This window comes from Trichomycterus rosablanca, chromosome 19 (genome assembly GCF_030014385.1).
Source record: "Trichomycterus rosablanca isolate fTriRos1 chromosome 19, fTriRos1.hap1, whole genome shotgun sequence".
NCBI classification, from domain to species: Eukaryota; Metazoa; Chordata; class Actinopteri; order Siluriformes; family Trichomycteridae; genus Trichomycterus; species Trichomycterus rosablanca.
In genome coordinates, this window is record NC_086006.1 from 8,436,956 (window position 1) to 8,458,894 (window position 21,939).

The window sequence follows — 21,939 nt, forward strand, 5'->3', positions numbered from 1 at the left end:
CAGCAGCGCTGCTGTGTCTGATCCACTCATACCAGCACAACACACACTAACACACCACCACCATGTCAGTGTAACTGCAGTGCTGAGAATGATCCACCACCTAAATAATACCTGCTCTGTGGTGGTCCTGACCATTGAAGAACAGGGTGAAAGCAGGCTAAAAAGTATTTAGAGAAATAGACGGACTACAGTCAGTAATTGTAGAACTACAAAGTGCTTCTATGTGGTAAGTAAAGCCGATAAAATGGACAATGTGTGTAGAAACAAGGAGGTGGTTTTAATGTTATGGCTGATCGGTGTATATGTCAATATATTAAATTGTTCTATAACATAGCGCCTAATCCTAACAATATATAGTTTGCACAAATATGGGCATATATTTTATATATGAAAATGTTATATATGTACATGTATTACATTTGCGTATGGGATATCAAGAACTAACTAGTGTATGATGACTAGACTAGACTAAAAAAAAATGGTGAATCTAACAACAACAACAACAACAACAAAAAGAAGCAATACTTCACTGATAAATGAAGTATTTGAGAAATGCTTGTGTGAAACTTGAGAAATTCAGTTCTTTTAAGGTGTGTAAAGCCTTGCTGCTGCTGTGGTCTTGGTATTTCATTTAAGTTGCTAATTCCTAACCACAAATAATAACCAATAATTAGTCCCCTGGTGGGTTAATAAGGGTAAATGATGACTCTGGACCTGGGTGTTGCTTTGCCTTCGGGCTCATGGTACAACGTAAACATGCTCCTCCATCTAATGGTTCAGGTCAAATCTACCAATTCTTACAAATATACTCCCACCCCAGTTAATGGTCATTTTAAGAATGCTTAATGTTCTTTCTTTACCTAAACGGACACAATATAATATATAGAATGTAAAAAAGGCAATATAGTGGTAATAGAGTTAAATAGTTAAAGATTGTGTGCACATACAGTACGTCTGCTCGAGCCCCTTGATCAATGCCCTGGTTGAAAGCGTCATTTTGAAGAGGAGCTGTTTTAAAAGGGACACCCTCTCTTTGTGTCCCGATTCATCGAGGGACCATTGTCCCACTCTTTCACTCCCTCTCCCAATGGCTGAGCCCATTTGAAAAACAACAGTAGATTAACTGCGCTGCCAGTGTATTAAAGTCCAAAGAATAGGACCTCAAAGGCAATGTCATTCACTCTTTTGCATAGACAGGGGCAGGGGCCTTGACCCTCGCTACAAATGCAGAATATGAGCTGTGCCCCAGTTTTTAAAGCTCAAATCTGAAGGACACTTTGAAGTTGCACGTTTGTATTGAGATTTTTGCTCCATAATATATTAAATACTGTCCAAAATGCCTTTTGTAACTTTTAACAAAGTGCATTCATCCCTTACCTCACATGTTAGCAGTCAAAAATGAATCATAACAATATTGGTTGTTAAGATTCAGTTTGGGGAAGGCCCTTTACTGTTTAAGCACTCTTCCCAAAAGGAACAACGCTGGGTTGAATTGGAATGCCAAGTGAAAGTCTGGTCTTCTCGTCCAACAACAGCACCTGATGTATTTAATGCTTTTTTGATTGAACAGGCAAATTCACATAAACTCTCCAGACTGTTGAGAAAAGCTTTCAAGTTTAGGTTTGTTTACTTTCCTTAGATGGTACCTTGACGTGTGTATTAAATGTTGGATAAAAATGTGCAATAAATTATGAGAACCTTATAACACATACTGTATTAAACAGTGGTAAATAACTTCAAGTTTATGACTGGTTGAGCATTTAAAATTCTGTAAACACTGAATAACAATTATATATTATAAATTATATAACATTAGTATAATATATAATAATAAACATGTTTAATATGCTGAAAATTCTAATTGCCATTGATCCATATTATTATTATTATTATTATTATTTGCAGGTATGGTTCAGCAATCGACGAGCAAGGTGGCGTAAACAGGCCGGAGCCAATCAGCTTGCAGCATTCAACCACCTACTGCCAGGAGGGTTTTCAGCAACGGGCATGCCCACACTTCCCACATACCAGCTTTCTGAACCCAGCTACCCCTCTACCACACTATCACAAGGTACGTCTGACGTTAGAATTTGTCGTGATTTAGATGTTTTAGATTTTGGAACAATCTAAAAAATTAGAACATTAAAAAAACGCTAAATATATAAATGAAAAAATGTGTGGGTGTTAATGACAGTACTACACCATGTCAGGACTGGAATAAATAAATAAATAAAAACTAAATAATTAAATGAAATAAATAAATATTTTAATTAAACAAATAAATAAAAATAAATAATTTAATTAAATAAATAAATAAAAAATAAAGAATTGTATATAAATAAAAAATAATTATATATCTATAAAATAAAATAATTTATAATTATAAAAGAAAAGAAAGATATTTAAATAATTGAATATTTTAATTTTATTGCAACTTTTCAGAGACTGTAAATGTTATAATTATATTTTCTTTAATTTTATGATTGGATACAGCTAGTAATTTTCTGTGTCCTTATAAAGAGGGATACGTTGACCACACCTACTACAAATTATATGCAATAGTACATGGAATGAAAGTTGAGAAGACAATCAAAACTGTCACCTTTCGATTAAAGTAAATTATTTTGGATGGTCAGATACACATTTGCTATGATTTAAAACCTGCTAAAAATGGGTGACGTTGCCCACAGTCAATTGAGTTTGATCCCTGAAACAGGCTCATAAGCTACTGTGCAAGAAAGAAGGATCTGCTCTTGAATCAGATGATGGACGTAGTAGGAGCAGGGACTTTTTTTTGCATGGCAGCCTCCTCGACTGTGGATAGCGTCACTCTTTATCCAGCAGATTCTAATTGAAGTTCTTAAACTCCATTTGATGCCATAAAGTATAATTCCCTTACAAGTGTATGTAAACTTTTGACTTCAATTGAAAATCAAACTACTTAATTGCTTTCCGCAGATGTCAGTGGCACAGTGCACCGGCCGCAGCCCTTGCCCCCATCCACTATGCATCAGGGCGGCCTTTCTAGCGACAGCAGTTCTGCCTACGGCCTCTCATCCAATCGACACGGCTTCTCAAGCTACACCGACACCTTCATGGGCCAGTCAGCATCCAGCAACCCCATGAACCCCGTCAACAATGGCCTCTCACCACAGGTTAGTAAGGGTCATTGACCAAGATGTGTAAATATTTCTCTAAACACTCAGATGTCAGGCGGTTACTCAAGTGGAATTACCGGAGCTCTGAAGCTAAAGAGGCGTGTGCTTTGTCTGCTGCTGTATCTGCTTCATGATTATATACGTCTCTCTGGTGTGAAAGAGATTTGCAACGTTTCAAAGATGGATTGTCTTTTGTCTCGGCTAGATGTTTGAAGATAAGGCTTTGTAATTAATATTCCTCAGTTTAACCCGCTGCTCTAATTTAAAAGGCATTAGCGATTGAGTCTGAAACAATAGCGGATATCATGCAGGAAACATGTTATGTGCTCCAGTGATGTGGCTTACAGATGGAAGAAATAATCACAGAAAACTAATTAGCTTAGTCTTAATAATGGTTTGATGTCATTTATATGAGGTAATACGTGTTGAAAGTGTCATGATGCTTTAATTAAGTATAACAAACTAATCAGTAGTGATGAGTATTTTGTGTGTAGCACTAGCGTGCTGGGTTTTTTCTCAGAGTAGTTTCTCTAACTTTTTTTATATGAACTTTTTCCTTCAGACTTTTGCGCCCAATGTATAGAAATAGAGAAATTATTATAGAATAATGTGATACATGTATTTATTCAATTACTTTAAAAATAATAATTAACTTTGGGCCAAAAATGTGTATTGGTGGTCCTCAACAAATTAAAAATTTCTGCAAATATTTGTACCCTTGTACCCTCATCCAAATGGCACATGTGACTTATTTATCTCCTTATGAAAAAATGAATGACGGAAGTATCATAGTTCTATAGTATCATAAACGACACACTGAGCGTCAACAGCCATGAAAAACCCGTCAGTGTCCCGCTCCAAAATGCCTTTGTTCCTCTCAGCTGTACACAGGCTACTTAACGACTACACACAAGCTTGGTTTTGTATGCATGAAATTTCCTAATCTACTCAACCCTTCTGTTTTATTCATTTTAAGCTCAACATGACCCCTGTCCCATTTACAGCACTGATTAAGTCATTAACAGAATGTGTCCGAATAATTAAAATACATGCAGATGGTAGACTGGAAGAAGATAGTATGTGAATAGGTGAATAAATAAATAGGTGAGCGTGTGGTGCTCTGAGATGGATTGGTGACTTGTCCAGGGTGTATTTCTGCCTTGTGCCCATTGCCACTTGACCCACTATTAGCCTGACAGGGATTATAAGGGCTAGTTAAAAGTTAATAGTCTTGCCTTCTCTTACTAAAAGAGGTTGCCAGAGGTATATCGTTATCAGAATAATTGGATGTTTTTGACATTCTATTCATTTAAACTGAAATTAGGAAAACTGTTAGTCTAATAAAAATTTTTTCCCAAGTTTGTGCTACAAAGGTAGCAAGCCTATAGTGTGGGCACCCTAATTAGATCATAAAAATGACCTGTTTTCAGTTCAAACATCCAACGAAGTCATGTTTTACCAGTTTAGAGTATTGTATATGGGTCATCCATTTTTACACAAGCACACGTTGAAGCCATATAAATATAGGTGAATTACTATGTTCCATAAACTTATAAGTACAGTACTATATGTATACCAACAGTGCCAGAAATAATAAAGTAGGTTTGGATGATGCAGATGCTTATTTATTTCATATTATTATATTTATATAGAAGTTTGCTTTCCAATGTGCTAAATTTTATAGCAAAATGTTCGATTTACCAGCTAAATTAATTAAGTAAATAAATAAATAAATACATAAATAGAGGCTGTGAAAGGCTTAAATACATTTTAAAATCCTCTTGATTGGGCAAGATCCCAAAAAAAAGAAAAAAAAAAGAAAAAAAAAAACCATAAAAAAATAAACTTACAAGGGTTCATTCATGCTGGTGTAAACTACTTCAATTAATTTGAAGTATGAATGAGTTGAATATTTCATAAATTTCATCTACTTTAGCCTTTAAATTGCATTCTGTATCAATGTATAGCACTGCCGTGTCTTATAAAAAATTGTAATAAAATAAATAAAAAAATTATTTAAATAAAGAAAAAATATTATATATAAAATAAAAAATAATTGTGTAAAAAAAAATAATAATTTATAATTATAAAATAAAACATTTATTTAAATAATTAAAAAAAATGACATTGCAACTTTCTGACACTGTAACAGTATAATGTTATAATTATATTTTGTTTAATTTTATGATTGGATACAGCTAGTAATTTTCTGTGTCCATATAAATAGGGCTAAATTGACCAAACCTACTACAAATTACATGCAATAGTACATGGTATGAAAGTTAAGAAAACAATTACGATAAGAGGAAATTAATTTGGAAATTAATCAGATACACATTTGCTTTGATTTAAAACCTGCTGAAAAATAGGAGACACTGTCCACAGTCAACTGAGTTGTATCCCTCAAACAGAATTTTATTCTATTTTACTTACATATTTCATACATTTCCTACATTGCCTTTAAAGAGCATTCTGTATCATTGCATACAGTATCACTGCTGTGTCTTTTTGCATCATAAGCATTTTTGTGCTAAAGTTCCTGCCACAGTGCCGGTTTACAGATGGACAAAACTCTCTCATGGAGGTGCAGACAGACCACTTTGTTAGCTGTTTGGAATAGAGGGAAATGCCTGGGCTATGGTGAACATGCTCACATGGCAGCTTGCCAGGCTGTAACCAAATCCTTCAGGGCTTAATACCCCAACAGGTGCATGCTTTCTGCTCACACTTAGCACTTAGCCTGTGCCAAGCATTTACTTTCTCAGCTCATGGTAGAACACATACTGTTATCACTCTTAATAATTATGCTTTGTTGGCCACTGGAGTGTTTTAGGCCCAGTCGTTGTTCTTGTCATGAGTGTTTTAAAAGGAGTAAGTAAGTAAGTAAGTAAGTAAATTTTATTTATAAAGCACTCTTAAAACAACTTACGTTGACCAAAGTGCTGTACATCGAATAAGCATACATAACACAACATTATATTAAAAAAGTAAGAACCAAATAAAAATACAGAGTAAGAGACAAAATAAAACAAATACAAATAGACTAAACAATTCAAATTACCACGGCTCCTCACTGTTCAAATGCCAGCTTATAAAGGTATGTTTTTAGGAGTGATTTAAAAACAGCGGCCGAAGGTGCTTGTAGAATATTAGGAGGTAGAGTGTTCCATAGCCTCGGAGCATAAACTGCAAATGCACGATCACCTTTTAGCTTCAAACGAGCCCTAGGAACGGTCAACAAATTCTGAGTGGCTGATCTTAAAGATCGCTGTGCGGTTGCGGGAGAAAGCATACCACTGAGATAAGCCGGGGCTTGACCATTAAGCGCTTTAAAAACAAATAAAAGCACTTTAAAATGAATCCTGTGCTGAACAGGCAGCCAATGTAGTGAGGCAAGGACTGGTGTAATATGGTTTCTTTTCTTGGTATTAGTCAGTAACCTTGCTGCTGCATTCTGGACTACCTGCAAGCGCCGCAACAGAGACTGACTAATCCCAATATACAGAGAATTACAGTAGTCAATTCTTGCAGAAATGAATGCATGAATAACTTTTTCCAGGTCAGAATAGCAGAGAAAAGGCTTAATCTTCGCAATATTTCTGAGCTGGAAGAAGCTATTCCTTACCACAGAGTTGATTTGTTTATCAAATCGGAGGTCAGAGTCAAAGATAACACCAAGATTTCTCACAGATGTTTTGACACATGTAGACAAGTGACCAAGGTTATTGGAGACACTATTGATGTGATGAGGACCCCCAAAAACGATAACCTCTGACTTGCTTTCATTCAGCTGAAGAAAATTGTCAGCCATCCACCTCCTTATGTCCTCAAGACAACTGCTAAGAGATGTTAACGAGCCATTGTCATTCGGTCTAATGGGAAGATAAAGCTGTATGTCATCAGCATACAGGTGAAAGCTGACATTGTGCTTCCTAATTATTTGACCCAATGGCAGCATATAGAGAGAAAAAAGGAGGGGCCCTAGTATGGACCCTTGTGGAACACCACAAGAGACATCAGCAGAAGAAGAGAAATAGCTGCTAATATTCACTGAAAAGGTTCTATTCTTAAAATAAGATATGAACCAATTCAGGGCCTCTCCCTGTAACCCCACCCACTTTTCCAGGCGACCAACAAGTATGTCATGGTCAACAGTATCAAAAGCAGAACTAAGGTCCAATAAAATGAGGATGGCACAATTTCCCTCATCAACAGTAAGTAGCAAGTCATTTGTCACCTTCAGAAGAGCAGATTCAGTGCTGTGCATAGACTTAAAGCCAGATTGAAAAATCTCAAAAATACCATCTCTACTCAAAAATGGTAAAAGCTGAGAATATACAACCTTTTCCAGCAATTTAGCCAAGAATGGTAATTTAGAAATCGGCCTATAGTTACTAACCACTGTAGCATCAAGATTATGCTTTTTGAGCAGAGGTGTAACTACAGCATGTTTAAAGCATGCTGGAACAGTACCAGTGGCAAGGGAAGTATTAATGATATCCAGGACAAAAGGTCCTAATATATCAAATGTCTCCCTAACTATCTGTGGGGGCATCACATCAAGTGGGGAGGTTGTTGGCTTTGTTTTCAGCACCAAATCTGTTAATTCGGAGATTGAAACAGCCTCAAACTTTTCAAACATACCTGGGCACGGCGGTGGAAGTGGAGAATCTATACCCAAGTAAGTAATGCCAGACCTAATTGTTTCAGTTTTTTCCACAAAAAAGTTTAAAAACTCTTCACATACTCTAGAAGAAGGAACATTTCCAACTTCGGGTGATGATTTAAGTAAAGAATTTATTGTACTGAACAGTACTTTAGGTCTGTTATAATTTTTGGCAATTATGCTTGAAAAGTATGCCTCTCTAGCAGACTTAACAGCTAGCTGATAGTCTTCCAGGCAACCTTTAAAAATATCCAAACTTACTTGCAATCTGTCCTTTCTCCATTTCCGTTCCGCTCTTCTACAAGCCTGTCTAATTTCCTGTGTGGATGCATTTAACCAGGGCTGAACTTTTGGTTTTAAGCGTTTAAATTTCATAGGGGCAAGAGAATCCAGAACAGCTGAACAGTTATAATTAAAAAAAGTAACTAACTCATCCACATTAGCATGAGTCTGACCATAGTTGGGCAATTGAGTGTTACTTCCTTCAGCAAAGTCTAACTAAGTCTAAGTATGTCTGATAATCTCATCTAGTAAGTCATAATAATTCTAATAGTAATTCTAATTATGTTGGCGTTATTCTCAGTTTCTTCCCAATTTTCCCAAACGCAATATAGATAACATTTTCATATATAAAATATATGCCCATATTGTGCAAACTATATATGAAACCTATTAGAATTTGAAACAATTTCATATATTGACATATATGTGTGGCCCATAGAAATGTGTATGCTCATGTGTAATACATTTTTGACATATACTGTATGTGACATACACTTTTAGCCTGCTTTAACCCTGTTCTTCAATGGTCAAGACCACCACAGAGTAGGTATTATTTAGGTGGTGGATCATTGTTAGCACTGCAGTTACACTGACATGGTGGTGGTGTGTTCGTGTGTGTTGTGCTGGTATGAGTGGATCAGACACAGCAGCGCTGCTGGAGTTTTTAAATACCGTGTCCACTCACTGTCCACTCTATTAGACACTCCTACCTAGGTGGTCCACCTTGTACATGTAAAGTCAGAGACGATCACTCATCTATTTCTGCTGTTTGAGTTGGTCATCTTCTAGACCTTCATCAGTGGTCACGGGGCGCTGTTGGCTGGATATATTTTTGGTTGGTGGACTGTTCTCAGTCCAGCAGTGACAGTGAGGTGTTTAAAAACTCCATCAGTGCTGCTGTGTCTTATCCACTCATACCAGCACAACACACACTAACACACCACCACCATGTCAGTGTCACTGCAGTGCTAAGAATGATCCACCTCCTAAATAATAACTACTCTATAGTGGTCCTGGGAGAGTCCTCACTACTGAAGAACAGAGAAACAGATTGACTACAGTCAGTAATTGTAGAACTACAAAGTGCTTCTATATGGTAAGTGGAGCTGATAAAATGGACAGTTAGTGTCGAAACAAGGAGTTGGTTTTAATGTTATGGCTGATTGGTGTATACTTTTTATGCAGAAAACTTTGACCAATATTATTCAGACAGCTTTCAGAAAAAATAGAAATTTAGAAATCAATCTAAATGAAAAAACAAAATATTGAACCAGTCTTGCACTAGTGTAGAGGAGGGAGGGAACTGGCGGAATAGAATGTAATTGTGCACTTGGAAGATTTGTGTTTTGGAATGAAGAAACTCTGGCTAGCATTTGATGTTGGGAAGGGAGAGCGCCTAGGCTGGTTTTCAGCGCTGGGGGATCAGAAGAAGAGCGGCGTTCACCCCTCTCTCTTTGATCTGTATCCCCAGGCCTCGGTGCCTGAGCCGCACACGCTCTCGTCCGGGCCTCTCCAGTCATTCCTGACAACTGTCTGCTAGAGATAAGGGATGGGGACTCAAACCTCGCTCGCCTCTCCCATTAGCACCGCTGCCACTTTAAACTGGATGAATTATATTTAAGAAGCCCGCACAGGGGTTGCCAAAAAGGAAACTGTAATGTGGTGGGGGTAGGGGTATATAAAATAGAGTTTTGGCTCACACCTTCTTCCTTCTTTTGCACTGCTTCCTGACAAGACACTGTGCACCTCCGTATCAGTGCATGAGTTCGTCTCCGTGCTGTCAGGAGTGTTTCTAAAAGCTTGGGTATTAATCTTCTCACTAGGCAGCTGGCACCATCTTCAATCAAACAATCAAAATCCTTAATAGATGCACATATTTACATCACTCGCGTAGTCTGGGAGCAGGGGAGGAAAATGCCGGTTAATTAGAACGTGCTTAAAGACGGATGCTGTTTCAATTTGGCAAGAATTAAAAAGTAAGAAGATTTACAAAAATGAAACGACAACCTGCTTGGAAGCTGCCAAAAATCTAAGAATTTAAATCATATCCACTGGCAGAATGTTTTGCACAAATTTATTCTCTTCCTCTCTCTCTCAGTCTATCTGTTTTTTTCTCTTCTTCTATTCTGTGTTGTTTTTTCTGCCAACTTGGATTTAATAACATGATGAAGCTCACCTGCACTATCACAGGTTGTAGGTTTCTCAGGTCACATACATGTAGGCTCATTGTTGGGGTTCTGAGTATGTGGTTTAGACCCCTGATCCCTTGCCCTGGTCAAGTACTTGCCCAGTACTTGATTTTCTTTGGTTGCAAAGCTTGTAGGCTCATCGTTGGGGTTCTGAGGATGTGGTTTAGACCCCTGATCCCTTGCCCTGGTCAGTGCCTGTAAGAACTTTTGCATGTTTTTCAAGTACACTGTCTCCCAAGGAAAACTCGCAGAACGTGGATTGATAAGTAAGTCTTTCCAGGTGATTCTACGGTCAGGAGCTAAGGTCTAGGCTCTGTGCAGGCCACTGGAGTTTCTATAAACCAGAGTTTCTTCATGTCTTTTTAGAGCTTGCTTTGTACACAGGGGCAAAGTCATGCTGGAATAGGAAAGGGCCCTCCCTAAACTGTTACTGCAAAGTTAGAGGCATATAATTACATTTATATAATACATTTACACTGATCAGCCATAACATTAAAACCACCTTCTTGTTTCTACACACACTGTGCATGTTATCAGTTCTACTTACCATGTAGAAGCACTTTGTAGTTCTACAATTACTGACTGTAGTCCATCTGTTTCTCTACATGCTTTGTTAGCCCCCTTTCACCCTGTTCTTCATTGGTCGGGACTCTCCCAGGACCACTACAGAGCAGGTATTATTTAGGTGGTGGATCATTCTCAGCCAACAGCCTGTGTCCTGTGACCACTGATGAAGGTCTAGAAGATGAGCGACAGATGAGCGATCGTCTCTGACTTTACATCTACAAGGTGGACCAACTAGGTAGGAACGTCTAATAGAGTGGACAGTGAGTGGACACGGTATTTAAAATCTCCAGCAGTGCTGCTGTGTCTGATCCACTCATACCAGCACAACACACCACCACCATGTTAGTGTTACTGCAGTGCTGAGAATGATCCACCACCTAAATAATACCTGCTCTGTGGTGGTCCTGTGGGGGTCCTAACCATTGAAGAACAGGGTGAAAAAGGCAAAAACTAATTAAAATAAAGTTGAAATAATAAAAGTAGTTGCAACATTTCTAACAAAACTACATGTGATGAGAAATAGAATCCAGCAATATATTTTTCAGTCCACTTCAACACTCCAAACCTCTTCACGTATATAATAATAGCGTATTGCTGTTATCCATCTATATTTCCCTCTCTTAAAAACTCTCTCAGTGGTCTGTCCTCTGGCCTTACTCTCATTTCTATCCTCCCTCTCTCTCACCATCTCTCACCCAGAGAGGAAACATTATTCCCCACGCGTAGATGAAAAGCTTCGGCAGACAATAAAATGCTATTTAAATTCAAGAGTGTCTGTGCGAGTGAGAGATATTTCCTGCAGAAAGCGAGCTGTTGCGTCCTGATAAATAGTAAATATTGAAAAATGTAATTTACATTTTGTAAAGAAGCTATGAATACTTTTTTTTTTTTTTTTTTTGCAAATCCTAGACGATGCAGCTTGGAGTGGGGACGACCTCAGACCAGCATATAGATGATAGGTCTATAAGGTCTTACATGCAATAGAAGTGAAAAGTGGATTCAGAACACTATTGATAATTGAAGAGCCCAGGATCAGCACTGGAATGCTTACCTACATAGTATGGTTCTTCATACAGTATGTGTGGAGTAATATTAACTAGTGATAGGTCTATAAGGTCTTACATGCAATAGAAGTGAAAAGTGGATTCAGAACACTATTGCTAATTGAAGAGCCCAGGATCAGCACTGGAATGCTTACCTACATAGTATGGTTCTTCATACAGTATGTGTGGAGTAATATTAACTAGTATTTTGTAATACCCTAGGTCTCATTATTAAATAATGGTTACAGTATATATTGTGGGGAAAACAAGTAATCAACCAATATCTGTTTTTGTAGTTTGTATTATTCCAGTGCAGTTATCCACTATTAATTTACACTCAATGTATTCTGACTTAGTACCTATAAATATGGATCTACTCAAAACAAAACCAATATATATATATACTGATCAGGCATAACATTATGACCATCTTCCTAATATCCTTTTTGCTGCCCCATACGCAACAAACTGTGATGCTCTGTGTATTCTGACACCTTACTATCAGAACCAGCATTAACGTCTTCAGCAATTTGAGCTACAGTAGCTCGTCTGTTGCATCAATGATCCTTGGCTGCCCATGACCCTGTCGCTGGTTTACCACTGTTCCTTCCTTGGACCACTTTTGATAGATACTGACCACTGCAGACCGGGAACACCCCACAAGAGCTGCAGTTTTGGAGATGCTCTCACCCAGTCGTCTAGCCATCACAATTTGGCCTGTGTCAAACTCATTCAAATCCTTAAACTTGCCCATTTTTCCTGCGTCTAACACGTTAGCTTTGAGGATAAAATGTTCACTTGCTGCCTAATATATCCCACCCACTAACAGGTGCTTTAATGAAGAGATAATCAGTGTTATTCACTTCACCTGTTAGTGGTCGTAATGTTATGCCTGTTGAACGTCCAGTTCCAAAATCATAGCCAATATGAACTTGAACCCACTTCTTCATGGATACTACAGGCTCTACTCATCTGGGAAGGCTCTCCACAAACTTTCCTAACTCATTTCGTCCAACGGAATTGGTACTCATTCAGGCAAAAAGCACTTTGTTGCTTAGCAGATTGTATTACCCCCAAACTTCATTGATCAATATGGTCAGATACTAAATGCTACATTATGTGGCAGGCAGAGGAGCTTAAATACTGCAGTAATTATAAAATACTTACTATACTGTTGTCAGTAATAATCAATTTTAGTGATGTGAGTAGTTGTTACCTTTCAAGTGGAGTTTTTACAGTTTTACGGTTTTGTTTATAAGGTATCAGATGTACAGTATGTATGTACAAATGTATAGGTCATTTGATCATCTTTTAATAGGAAGGTAAATGCAAAACATCAAACCAATATGCCAAAAGTACAGTGCAATTAAAGAGAGGCAAAATTTAAGGGGCTAAAAAAAATAATATAAAATGCTCAAAATGATGTTTTGGAATAAGAGTCTTCCTATAAATGTCATGCAATATTTTTTTGTGTATTTGAATTAATAAATATAACTTTGGTTGTTAGATATTATAAATATATTTTAAAAATGTAATTAAAAAACCTAATTAATGAAAAAAAAAGATAGCCCAGTGTTTTAATAAAAACAATATCACAGCATTCTGTATATGATTTATTGGGACTTAGGTGGACTGTCTGCTTTTAATAGCCCCAAAGTGTGACTAAGGGTGCTGTCTATGATGTACTCCTGCCTCACGATCATTGCCAAGTGGTGCTAACCTATCCTGCAAAAATCACTGGATCTAAACACAAGGAAAGCATTTTTAACAATTATAGACCTTCACATGGGTTAGCATATCTGATACCATCCTGATGGACATGAATCTGTAATCAATATTGCAACCCTACAGACTGCTTCTGTAAAGAAGCTGTAAATACAGGTTTTTTGCAAATCCTAGATGATGCAGCTTGAAGTGGGGGCAACGTCAGACCAGCATATACTGTAGATTAATGGTCTTTAGGCCCTTAGGTCTCATGCATTAGAAGTAAAAAGTGGACTAAAACAACACTATTGCTAACTGAAAAGCCTAGGATCAGCACTGGACTGCTTACCTACATGGTAAGGTTCTTGTCTAGAGTAGTATTTTATAATACACTAGTTACCATATATTTAAAAACAAGTGCATTTTAGTTTACACTTAATTAAAGCATTTTCAACAATTACGGACCTTCATATGGCTTATGGCATATGTCATACCATCCTGTTTGGCTTAAATCTGTGATTAATATTGCAACCTTACAGACTGCTACTGCCACAGCTCAGTCTTAGGCTACTACGGGCTTATGATCCACAAGCTGTACTATCTCTCTCGCTCTTTTTTTTCCGTTCTCCACACTAAGCACTGCTGGAGTCCCATCTGGCTGTCACTAACTGTTTCGCTCTCGCCCGCAGTCTCCAGCTGAGAGCTATTTCACTGTTTATTTACATGTAATTATCTCTATGAGGTGCCGATATTAACACTGTCAAGAACAATTTGACCTGACATTCTTCGCTGTGCCTCCTCCCTGCTGTTTATAGCAAACACCCCACCCCTCCCCGTATCCCGACCACTTCTTCATCACCTGGCATTATTCTTGGATTCACTTTTCTGAAATCATTTTAAGCAATCGTTTAATTTAACGTGGGCGGTGGTGCGAAGCAGGCGTACCGAGCTGGCTGTGAGGAGAGGTCAAAGGGGGATGTTTGTTCCTCGTACCTGAATTCATCCCACAGCGGTGCATACATATTGGAAAAAGTAATCGGATTGCAGCTGCCTCTCATGCAGCAAGATGCATTAACCTTTGGTTAGTGAGAGGGCTGGTAGCACTTTGAGACATTTAGTGTGCAGTATTTCACCTGCCTGTTTGTGGCACTGTATAAAAATGTTAAAATTAAGAAAAACTATTTTTAGTGGGAAGGGGTGCTTGGGTGGCACAGGAGTATCTTCGAAACATAGCATAACGATATATAATCAAGGGACAGCTGCAATTTACATTTGCAATTTACATTTGCAACATTAAGCAGACACTTAATCTATGTATTGTATCCATTTATGTATTGTGACCATATACAATGCAAACAATTGAGGGCTAAGGGCCTTGCTAAAGGGGCTTGACCCAGCAACCTTCAGATACTAGAACATTAACCGCTGAGATATCACTGCCATCCAGCTGGATGGGTTAACAGTGTAATGCCTGGTCGAGGTGCCAATATGAGTGGTGGAAAAATACGTGGAGTGTAGTGTGTTCCTTAGTGCTCTCTGTCTGCCACTGGCTGGAGCCTAATGATTACACATCTGTCTGTGTCTGTGGTCCCCCTGGCCAACATAAATATTGTTCATAAAGCAGAGGTTTACAATGCAGTATGAGACTTGGATATGTCTTAATTATAAAAAATATATAATTTTATTTATATAATGGAGCAATACTTGAAATTGTGTTGCAAAATATTTGTTCTGGATTTATTATTACATAATATGGCACACCAGACACCCAGCCTTGGCTATTCTATAACGGATTGGCGCACTCTTTATCTTTATCCCTGCCAAGGCCGGTGTTTCCTTGTTGTTCTGCATTCACTGCAACACTGACCAGAATAAAGCAGATTCCATTACAAATGTGTCAGAATTATTTTCTTTAATAATTTCACAATTTCATACCACTGTATTACCACCTGACCACCCAGTCTTCATTCAGTCATTTATCTATCAATCATTGATTGAAGGGTCCGTAAGGATTTTGGCTTAGCGTACAGGGTTAAAAGATCCATATGCCCACTATTTCCCATAGCTAACGTGTTGCTAAAAAGTGACAGCTTGTTTGGCGGCATGCTAATCGTCCTCATCAGGACCCAGCTTGTCAGTGCCCATTTTCTGTCACTGTCAATCACATACCTAATTTGAAACAATTAAAGGCTTCCTAAGCGCCTCTCTTCTCCTCTCCACCCCCTCTACTCTATTTCTCCTCCATCTATTTAACCAATCATGGTTCTTTTTTTCCCTATGCATCTCCCCTAGCCCCTCCCCCATCCTTATTTTTTCCTCTTTTCACATTCAATTAATGTGCTGTGGTCCATTAGGGCAGTGACATAAAGGCGGGAAGGGAAATCATCTCAGTCATCTGCTCCCTGCCACTTCGAGACGTTGGATAGATTTCATTATTACTTAACTCCAGCATCAGTCATGAGCTGGTAATTTAATGTATACAAGTGATTATTTTTAAAGTAGATTGCAGTTAAATGCACAATATAACCAGTACATATAACCAGCTATAATGGGCACATGTATGAGCAGGGATCCACACTTTTAGGGTGTGTTAGGGTTAGACAGGGCACCATCTATCATAGGTCAATACCAGTACAATACCAGCAGTTCCTTCACTTTCTGTACATTGCCTCCTGGTTCAATGTCTTTCACAGTAAATGATGATCACGTTAGCTTGTCCACGTTATTTTGAAAAAACAAGATTTGTTTGACCAGTCGACCTTCTTTCATGACTACAATGTCTATTTCACTGAGGGCAGTGTCTGAGGGGGTATATGTTAGTCTGTGGTCCTCCTGGCCAAACATAAATATTGTTCATAAAGCAAAGGTTGACGATGCAGTATGAGACTTGGATATGTCTTAATAATGAAAAATACATTGTCTATTTCACTGAGGGCAGTGGTAGCTCAGCGGTTAAAATACTGGACTGTTAATCAGAGGGTCACCGGTTCAAGTCTCAACGCTGGCCCCTAAGCAAGGTCCTTAACCCTCAATTGCTTTAACATAGTTGTAAGTCTCTTTGGATAAAAGCGTCTGCTAAAAGCCGTAAATGTACAAATGTATTTCCAAAGTCTGAGTGCCCGTTCTAGGTGTTTTCAACAGTGGACTTGAGTAAAAACAGACAGTTTGAGTAGCCTGTGACTATGCACCCCTATATACAGATGGGTTTGATGAACTGCACATTGTAACAGTATTAAAACTGTCTGCAATCTAAGCTGCAGTAGCCCTTCTGTTGGTCCGTACTAGACGCCATAGCCTATGTCCTCTGGCATCAATGAGTCTCAGCCATCCATCAACATGTCAGCAGTTTGTGGCTTGTTTCTTGTCAGACCACTGTCAGTGGGTATTCAGCACGGCTGGCGAGTCATCAGGCCATTATGATAGAATGCCTTTATTTGTCATATATACATATACAGACAGACAGTACAATTAAATACTGTTTTCACATGTCCAGGCTTGTTTGGAAGCTGGGGTCAGAGCGCCGCTGGAGCAGAGAGGGTTAAGGGTCTTGCTCAAGGGCCCAACAGTGGCTGCATGACAGAGGTGGGATTCGAACTCTCAACCCTTCAGTTAATAACCTAAAGCCTTACCCACTAGACTACCACTGTCCCATTTGGCCCATATTGCTGAAGTCTTTATGCATGTTTATATCTGCTGCATTTAATACATGTAACTACCAGCAGTCCAACATTTAATATATAGGCATATAGGCATCATCATGCACGTTTATAGGGGTGGTCCTAATGTTTTGGCTGGGGCTGATTGGATGATGTTTGAGGCCATTGAAATCTCAGAAAGCTGCCTCAGGTTTTTTAATCTAATGACCTTAAATAAAATGTGTTTGTTTGTCTGCCTACAACAGAGATCATTTACTGCTAGATGGGATGGGGGTGTTGGGATTTGGAGGATTATGGATGCTGACTGAAATGCATCTAGCTACTATAGAATGGCATTATGTTTTGCTTTAATTACTGCAGCATGGCATCAGATGCTCAGTAAATGTCGCGGTGTGAGTGAGACGTTCTCTCAGGATCATACTGCGCTCGGCCTGTTAATCCGACAAATCCAATATCTTCGGGGAGGTGTGTTGTTTTTAAATACTGAAAATTCAGTATCATTCGGTGTACGTACTTATTGACGGTAGCTAATCTGTGTGGGTGTGGTATGATGCGTTGCAGTGTGGATAAGGAATAGATGCTGTCGTGTGCTGTAGAGATAGCCTTCTAGCACCTTCGGGCTGTTGAGATGACCCTCGCTTAGCTTCAAAACATCGTCCTCAGAGACAGACTGCTCTGTGCTCCTACACTGCAGCTAATCCAGTCCAGTTAGGATTATACTTCCCATGTGTGTGTGTGTGTGTGTGTAAAGCTGAATTGCAGTGCTGCTAAGGCTAAACCGAGGGGAGTGCTATCTGCTCTGCAGGCAGACAGACCCTCGGGCACACACTGTCCTCCTTAAGGCTTTGTCCTCCCTTTTTTCTATTTTCTCTACTGTCTCTTCTTTTCTCTGCCTGGGAATAAAGAGACAGAGCAGGTGTACAGTCCGATTATGGCATTTATTGTGAAGACACTAATGCTATTTTTGTTATCATTAAGGCATCGTAAAGAATACTATATACTGTAACGAAATAGGCAAGTGCTAATTATTATTTGCTTCTACAATTATAGGCACTCCTATTTAAGTAAAGTAAATAGGGTTTTAAGAAATTAAACTTTCGGTGAATTAGCTTAAAATCACACTGAAAAATCAGATAAAAATCAGAAAAGGGTTGTACTAAGTAGATATTAAAAGCAGATGCATCAATAATTGTAGTTCATGTGGTTTTTAATTTCTTAAATATTTACTTAAATTAAAGCTTAAATGTTTCTCACTTTTTAATGTCAGATTTTCCCAATTTTACCCCCAGTCCAGTCGTATCTGATTACCCGATTACATTATGCTTTCTTTCTGATGCTGAGCAAATACATCACACACACTGTATGGCCAAAATTATATGGACTATTATTTAACATCCATATGTTTTGAAGGGGTATCTGCCCATCGTGTGTCTGCCCAAAGAACATTGGACAAGATCTGCTTGTTTATTAGGATTTTAACGTCATGTTTTACACTGTGGTTACATTCATGACAGAAACGGTAGTTACTCATTACACAAGATTCACTAGTTTAATGTCAAACACAGTCATGGACAGTCAATTCACCTCACTTGCATGTTTTTGGACTGTCAGAGAAAACCCATGCAGACACGGGGAGAACATGCAAACTCCACACAGAAAGGACCCAGACCGTCCCACCTGGGGATCAAACCCAGGACCTTCTTGCTGTGAGGCGACCATGCTACCCACTAATGCTGGACAAGAAGGCCTAGCTTGTAATTTATGTTACAATTCATTACCAAAGTGTTAAAACGAGATTAAGTAAATTGACGTCACTTTGTGAACCAGTTCATCAAAATTTACATGCAAACAGCTCACCAGGAAAATGAAGAAATATTGGTCTTTATTAATTTGCAAGAATGCAGAGTGAATTAATTTCTACTTTTAAAAGTATAATAAACAGCCACGAGGATTGTGAAGCAAATAAATAGTTATTATTGTTATTTTAAGACTTTCTGTAGAGCCATAGGGACGGGTGAGAGGGGCTGGATGCCTGGAGCTATGTCCTTTAAACTGGATCCGCCTGACATTATCTTCTCCTGCAGTTCTCACACAACAAATGAAAGGCCAGCTACTGCTGGGAGAGGGGTGTGGAGAGGGTGGGGTTGTGGAGGTGGGAAGTTTGAAGGAATAAAAGTGTGTTTCAGACTGGTTGGGTAGTTTTGCGGTGTGTATGTGTGTGTGTGTGTGTGTGTGTGTGTGTGTGTGAATGAGGGCTCTATTGCCTGGGGATGTTGTTTGTCAGCGGGATGATTGGCAAGTGTTCCCGCTTTCGCTCTCCAGCCGTATCAGATACAAAAAGGTTACACATGTGGAAGGAATATTGATTTTTACTTAGTAATGGCAGGAAATCATAGATTACAAACCTAAGCCTGGTCAGGCTTTCAGTCTCACTCACCCTCATAGCTCAAGTTGTACTTTTAAGTTTCCATTTACCCTCAGGTATTATTTTTAACAAAATATTATATTCACTGTAATAGAAAAAGTGAACATCGCCAGGTTATGTGATGCTATTACTGTTTAGACTGCTTTAATTAAGTAATTATTATATGTCTGTACCTGTATTATTGTCTGTAAAGTCAAATCAAGTCAAATTTATTTATATAGTGCTGTTTACAATGGATATTGTCTCAAAGCAACTTAACAGAATCCAGGACCAACAGACCAAAAACCCCTTTTGAGCAAGCCGAGCGACAGTGGCAAGGAAAAACTCCCTTAAAATTACAGGAAGAAACCTTGAGAGGAGGCATGATAAGCTTAGCAGAAGATTACATAAGTGTATACGTTTATATTGATAGCAGCTATCAAAGGACAATCTTTCAGCAACAATCACTTTTATTTTTCCTCACTTGACATTTTATAGCTTGCGCATCTATATAGTATAACAATAATACTATAATTTCAATAATTGTGGCTCATGTGGTTTAAAAATAATTATTTATTGATGCAAAATATTTCTGGAAATAAATTTACTTCAATTAAAGGTTGGATGTTTCTCATTGTTTTAAATGCTGCTCATTTGTACCAAGGGTGTCGAAAATTGTGGAAGAGACTTTCATTTAACAATGGGAAATATACCTGTACCTACCACATTTGTGGTGCATTTTAATTATACTCTGATCATGTAGTCCTGAAAGAATCAAATATTTCCCTTCCAACAACCTATTTTTAGCATACTACAAACAGAATATTAAAATCTTAATCAGTAGATAGATTCATATGCATCAACTATCATATCATCCAGACCTAATATTTGCTTAAATAATAGTTAGTAATGATCAAAACCCATTAACAAACCAAAACATTATAAAAACTAACATACATCTAGTCTAATCATTATAGCATGAAATAATTAGGCATAAAATAAAAAATACATCACATACAATGTGTGGCCAGAATTATATGGACACCTGACTATGAGCTTATGACCTTATGACTATGAGTACCACTGTCTTGTGCTCCTATGGAAAGGCTAGTGCTTAAAGAAATAACATCAACTCGTGTAATATTTGTGCTAATTTTGCCAGAAGTTGCCATGGTCAGAAGTTCTAGTGAGCATATTTGACCCCTGCAAATAGTCTTTTGATTAAAATGACTGTAGAACTTGGGTGGGAATTAGAAATGACTAAACTGATATGGAAAAATACAGGTTGTCGAAAAAACACAATGTTATTGATGTTAGGCTGTGATTGACCTTGTAGGCAGCAGTTTATTTAACTTGGTAGTGTGGTTAATACTGTAACTATGCGCACTGGTTCACTATTAACTGTGCACTATTAAATGCTACTGGTTGATAAAGCCTTATACTGCAACACACTGGGCATGAATAGAGCAGACAGCCTCCTTCCCCCATGTGGTCCTGGTTTTTTTTTTTATATCCAGACTGTGCTCTACCTCTCCCCATGCCTAAATATTTTCCATTTGCCACTTTAATTGATGTCAATAAGGTTATGCAAAACTTGAAAATTTAAATAATTCGTCTTTCAGCAGCATAATAGCATTAGCAAGAGTAAAGGCTGCTTAAGCGCATGACTGAATAGAGGTGTCAGACGCCCGGTGCTTTCTCAGCTCTCGCCCAGCACTCTGCCCCGACACCCATCGTGTCACTGCCCCGCTCATTCGATTAAAACTCCACTCCTGCCGAGAGTTTGAGGACACACCCGGTGCAGCTTTGCTATTACCCAGAATTGTGTGCAATTACAACTAGATGTCAGTTTAAGGCATCACAGAGGATTATGCCCTTTCATGACATTATTACAGTTACAGTACATGGATGGCATCTTTTGGTATATAATAAGAACATATAAATAAATAAATAAATTTTTCAATAGTCAGTGAGCATCATGGTACTTGTAATTAAAAATATAGATAGGAATGATACTTATAATATTATCTGAAATGTAAATTAGTATAATAATATTTTTTTAGCAGAAATGTAACATTAAAAATAAACATTAAAAAATATTTTAACACCATTATATTCTTGCTAAAAATGGCCCAGTACAGTCAGTAGGTGTTTAAACTTTAAGAATATAAGACAGCAGAACATAATTGATGCTCAATTAAATGCCTGTTAAATTGGTCTTCTGTCCAGCTGGCCGTTCTGCATCTTTAGGTTGAGTGAGCGGATGAGCA

The 21,939-nt window shown here is 38.2% G+C and overlaps 1 protein-coding gene across 3 annotated transcripts in view; it reads left to right on the forward strand.

Moving 5' to 3' along the window:
* The window catches only part of pax7b (paired box 7b), a 65,979-nt gene that overhangs the window by 35,521 nt on the left and 8,519 nt on the right, over positions 1–21,939 (forward strand). For all 3 annotated transcript variants that reach the window (XM_063015956.1, XM_063015957.1, XM_063015958.1), the window contains exons 6-7: positions 1,906–2,071; positions 2,959–3,155. In XM_063015956.1, coding sequence (XP_062872026.1) covers positions 1,906–2,071; positions 2,959–3,155 — 363 coding nt within the window. The remainder of the gene's footprint in view (positions 1–1,905; positions 2,072–2,958; positions 3,156–21,939) is intronic.